Source organism: Corylus avellana, chromosome ca8, assembly GCF_901000735.1.
Source record: "Corylus avellana chromosome ca8, CavTom2PMs-1.0".
Classification (NCBI taxonomy): domain Eukaryota; kingdom Viridiplantae; phylum Streptophyta; class Magnoliopsida; order Fagales; family Betulaceae; genus Corylus; species Corylus avellana.
The window spans coordinates 8,747,445-8,752,524 of record NC_081548.1 but is presented as its reverse complement, the minus strand read 5'-3'; the positions used below and the strand labels follow the sequence as shown (position 1 = coordinate 8,752,524).

General features: G+C 43.8%; 1 protein-coding gene across 1 annotated transcript; it reads left to right on the top strand.

The window, feature by feature from the left end:
* Positions 1-2,973: 2,973 nt before the first annotated feature.
* Positions 2,974-4,784, top strand: LOC132190840 (uncharacterized). The gene is made up of 2 exons (XM_059605874.1): positions 2,974-3,889; positions 4,003-4,784. The coding sequence occupies exons 1-2, from the start codon at positions 2,974-2,976 to the stop codon at positions 4,782-4,784; spliced, it is 1,698 nt and encodes a 565-aa protein (XP_059461857.1).
* Positions 4,785-5,080: the final 296 nt, after the last annotated feature.

The window sequence follows — 5,080 nt, the reverse complement described above, 5'->3', positions numbered from 1 at the left end:
TCAAGGGAAGGATGGGTCCCGAAAAGACTTCATGCTCAGATTCAATAAGGAGAAGTTATCGGTAGAAAATCCGAGTGAGCAAACAATATTTGATGCACTGATGCATGGGGTAAGAGTCGAGGGGCCACTGATGGCCGAGTTGTCATAGAAAACTGAGATGGTGACCCTTCGTCATTTTATAAATAAAGCCGAAGAGTACGTCAATCAAGAGGAGACTGTAGCGGCTCTGATGAAGTCCCAAGAGAAGGTGACTCGGCAAGAGGATACTCGGCAAGAAGAGACTCAGTGAGAGAAGAATAATGCGAGAGTAGCACCAGTAAGCTCCGGGAAGAAGCAGGAGAAAATCCTGAAATGGCAGGACAACTTAACTCCTAAGCCGCAGAATGACTCTCAGCTAAAACTCAGCAAGTTCACTCCATTAAACACCAGCATGACCAAGGTGTTGATGGAGATCAAGAGGGACCACAACTTTAAATGGCCAACAAGGATGAAAGGTCCCGCGTCGAAGCGAGACCGCACCAAGTTTTGCTAGTATCACAATGAAGTTGGCCACCTGACAGAGGAATGTGTGTCTCTTCGTCAAGAGATAGAATCCTTCATTAGGAATGGCAAACTGGTGAGGTTCTTGGCAGGCGAGAGGGACAGAGGAAGAGACCATCACCAACTCTTGCTGCTTGAGGGAAATTGAGAAGCTGTCCGAGGCCGAGACCAGAGGCCAAGGCATGATAATGGCAAGGGGGATGATCGGTATGTCGACCCAGTACATAATCAGCAAGCTGAGCCGAGGAACGATCGGGATGCTCGTCCCCCACCTCGGAATAATGATGTAGTAGGAGAAATCCTAGCCATTTCAAGAGGAATAGTTGGTGGAGGGAGTCTAACTCAGCTAGAAGAGCCCATGCCAGAAAGGTGCAGACCGAGGAGGTTTTCTTTCTTAAAAGGCCTGCCAAGACCTTGAAACGAGAGTCCATGGTTTCATCATTCACCGAGGAAGATGCAAAGAGAGTAATGATGCCCCATGATGACGCATTGGTGGTAACGGTGACTGTACCCAACCATTTGCTCTAAGGGTGGGCAGATTAACCGATTACCGATTACCGACTTTAACTGAACCAATATTAACCGTAACCGATAGTTATCGGTCGGTAATCGGTTAAAAATTTTATACCGATAAGCTTATCGGTCGGTTAAAATTTTTTTATCGAAAAACCGATATGACCGATAAGCTATTTTAATTTTTAATTTTTTAGAATTTTATATTTATTATTGTAGCGGATCAATATAAAAAAAAAAAAAAAAAAAAAAGCTTCAATAAGCTATTTTAGCCAAAAATATACTCTAAAATAACTAATTTTTAATAAGCTATTTTAGGCTTTAGCCTAAAAAACGTAATTAGGCCTCCAAAACAATTAATTTTTGGCCCAATTAGCAACCAGTAAAAGCCTAATAAAAAGCCCACAAAAGCCCAAACCGATTTAACCGACCAGTTAACTGATTATCGATATGACCGATAATTTTCGGTTAACACTTCTTATTGGTCGGTAATCGGTTAGGATTTGGTTAACCGATAGCTTATCGGTTAACCGACCGATAAGCCCATTAACTAGTCCGACATAGACTGCTTCCATGGACTTCATTTGAAGATGAAGTTCCCAATAGAGGAAGGTGTCGGAGAGGTCATGGGTGACCAAACTGCAGCAAGGAAATGTTACATAACTTCCCTGAAGAAGCCTTCAAAGGTAACACCTTTGACGGTGAGTACCGTGGGAAGTAGAAAGGAAGGTGAACCGAAGGGCGAGCCAGCCGAGATGCTAGAAGACGTGATAGTAGCAAATGGCAAAGTAGTGAAGGTTAGTTCTCAGCTCTCCTCGAATGTCTGAGAAGGCCTTGTCACTTTCCTGAAAAAGAATTTGGAGGTATTTTCGTGGACACACGAAGACATGCCTGGCATTTGCCCTGAAGAAATACTTCACCATCTCAATGTGGATCCCAGTGTGAAACCAGTGAAGCAAAAGAGAAGGAAATTCGCTGAAGAGCAAAACATGGAGATAGCCGAGGAAGTGGAGATGCTGCTCAAAGCTCGATTTATTGAAGAAGTGCACTATCCCAATTGGTTAGCCAATGGGAAGTGGAGGATGTGTGTAGACTTCACCGGCCTCAACAAAGCTTGTCCGAAAGACAACTTTCCTCTGCCTCGCATCAACGCGCTAGTCGATTCAACATCTGGGTATGGATGCCTTTTTTGGTTATAACCAGATTTATATGTACCCAGAAGACAAAGAGAAGATTTCATTTATCACCAACCGTAGCCTGTACTGCTATAAGGTCATGCCCTTCGGTCTGAAGAATGTAGGGGCGACATACCAGAGATTGGAAAACAAGATGTTCCGAAAACAGATTGGATGAAACATGGAAGTGTACGTGGATGACATGCTAGTCAAAAGCACGTTGCCACAGAACCATACAACTGACCTACATGAAACGTTTGAAACATTGAAAAAGTATGGGATGAAGCTGAATCCTGCAAAATGTGTTTTCGGAGTGTCCTTTGGAAAGTTCCTCGGCTATATAGTGTCGAACCGAGGAATTAAAGCTAATCCAGAGAAGATCCAAGCAGTTTTGGATATGCAGTCTCCAAAGAATACTAAACAACTCCAACAATTGACAGGTAAGATAGCAGCACTTAACCGATTCATTTCTCGATCCACTGATAAGTGTCTGCCGTTCTTTAAAATCTTGAGAAAGGCCTTTGAGTGGTCTGAGGAGTGCGAAGAGGCTTTTGGGGAACTAAAGAAGTATTTAGTCAAACCCCCTTTGCTAAGCCGAACAGTCCCAGGAGAAGTATTGTATTTATACTTGGCTGTCTTTTCAACAACAGTAAGTGCGGCCCTTGTACGAGAAGAAGAAAAGGTACAGAAACCTATGTACTTTATCAGCCGAGCATTGAAAAGGGTCGAGGAGAGATACCCCTAGATGGAAAAGCTTGCCTTCGCTCTTACCATAGCATCAAGGAAACTTCGGCCATATTTCCAAGCTCACACGATAAGGGTTCTCATTGAATACCCTCTCAGAAAGGTACTTCGCAAATTACACTTATCTGGGAGACTGGCCAACTGGGCAATTGAACTTGGAGAATTTGATATCGAAATCCTTCCTCGCAACTCCATCAAAGATCAGGCATTGGCAGACTTCTGGGTAGAATTTACTAATCTGCCAGATGCTGAACAATGGCGGAGAGACGAAACTTGGGTGGTTTATGTAGATGGGTCATCCACAAGAAGACATGGTGGAGCTGGGGTAATACCAATCACCTCAAAAGGAGAAGAGCTGCGTAGCTCCATAAGGTTGGAGTTTAGAACTTCCAACAATGACGCTGAGTACGAGGCCGTAATAGCTGGACTTAGCCTAGCTCAAGAGATGGGAGCCAAATTCATTGAACTACGAAGCGATTCTCAAGTGCTTGTCGGGCACATCCAAGGGGAATTCGAAGCCAAGGGAGATAAAATGAGGTTGTTCTTGTCAAAGGTACAAGACTTGCATAGTTCCTTCAAGAAGTTCTGCATCATAAAAATCCCAAAGGAAGAAAATGAGGGAGCAGACCACCTTGATCGGATCGCATCAACCAAGGAGTCTATAGGAGAATCTGAAGAGATAATTCAAACTTTGTCCCAACCTACCATAGTCGAGGTAGTCTCGGTCTCAACAGCCGAGGCAGTACCAGATTGGCAAAAGGAAGTGGTGGAATATCTAGAGAAAGGAATTTTCCCAGCAGGAAAGAAGTCGACTATCCAGCTAAGGAAAAAGGCTGCTAGATTTACCATGGTAAATGGAATCATCTACAAACGAGGTTTCATGTTACCACTTCTTAAGTGCGTTTCCAAAGAAGAAGGTAATTATATACTTCATGAGATTCAAGAAGGTATTGGTGGGAGTCATTCAGGCGCAAGAATGTTGGCATATAAAGCGGTTCGAGCAGGCTTCTATTGGCCTAACATGACCAAGGACTTGGTGGAGATGGTCAGAAATTGGAACAAATGCCAACTTTTCGCCAACATTACCAAGCAACCCCTAGAGGAATTGAGCTCAGTCTCCTCACCACAGCTCTTCTCGCAATGGGGGGTAGATATAGTAGGGCCACAACCTCAAGGAAAGGGGGTGTTCGGTTTGCAGTGGTAGCTGTGGATTATTTCACAAAGTGGGTAGAAGTGGACGCCCTAGTGAATATAACAGCTAAGAGCATAGAGATGTTTTTATGGAAGAATGTTATCTGTCGATACGACATTCCACACGCATTCGTCACAGACAATGGAAAGCAATTCGACTGCGATTCATTCAGAGAATGGTGTGCCAAACTCCATATAAGAAATTACTTCTCGTCCCCTGGGCATCCCCAGGCAAACGGGCAAGTTAAAATCACTAACAAGTCAATCTTCAAACTTTTGAAGAAGAAACTTGGTGATCGAAAAGGAGATTGGGTGAAAGATCTTCCAGAGGTTCTACGGCCTTATCGGACTACGAGAAGAACTCCAACCGAGGAAACTCCCTATGCTCTGGCCTTCGGGACCGAGGCGATTATACCTGTCGAGGTGGGCTCGAGCAACTTCCGAGTAGAAACTTTTTGGCCTGAGAATAATGATGAAGGCTTACTTCGGCATCTGGATCTGCTACAAGAGAAGCGAGATCAAGCTCAAGTGTCCATGTCAGCATACCAGGAGAGAGTAGCTCGGTATTTCAACAAGAAGGTCAAACATCGAAGCTTCAAAGTCGAAGATTTGGTCTTGTGAAAGGTTACCATCGCCACCAAAGATCCAACCGAGGGCAAGTTAGCTCCCAATTGGGAAGGGACCTTACAAGGTGACCGATTGCTGAAGAGCGGGAGCATACTACCTCAAGGACTCCGAGGGAAAGACACTCCCCAGGCTATGTAACGTCGAGCATCTCAAAAAGTACTTTGTTTAAGTTGTAATTTTGTAAAGGAGATTTATTGTTATTTTGTTTATTTCTTTTCTTTTATGTCTTGTTTCATCAAATAAAAATCTCCTGAAGTTGCCACACTCGAAGTATTTCACCAATCAACTTA

Excerpts from the sequence above, each read along its gene's own strand:
- LOC132190840 (XM_059605874.1), top strand. The coding sequence starts at position 2,974 with ATGGAAAAGCTTGCCTTCGCTCTTACCATAGCATCAAGGAAACTTCGG. Across the intron at positions 3,890-4,002 it reads GTGCGTTTCCAAAGAAGAAG|GACTTGGTGGAGATGGTCAG; the intron begins GTAATTATATAC and ends AACATGACCAAG.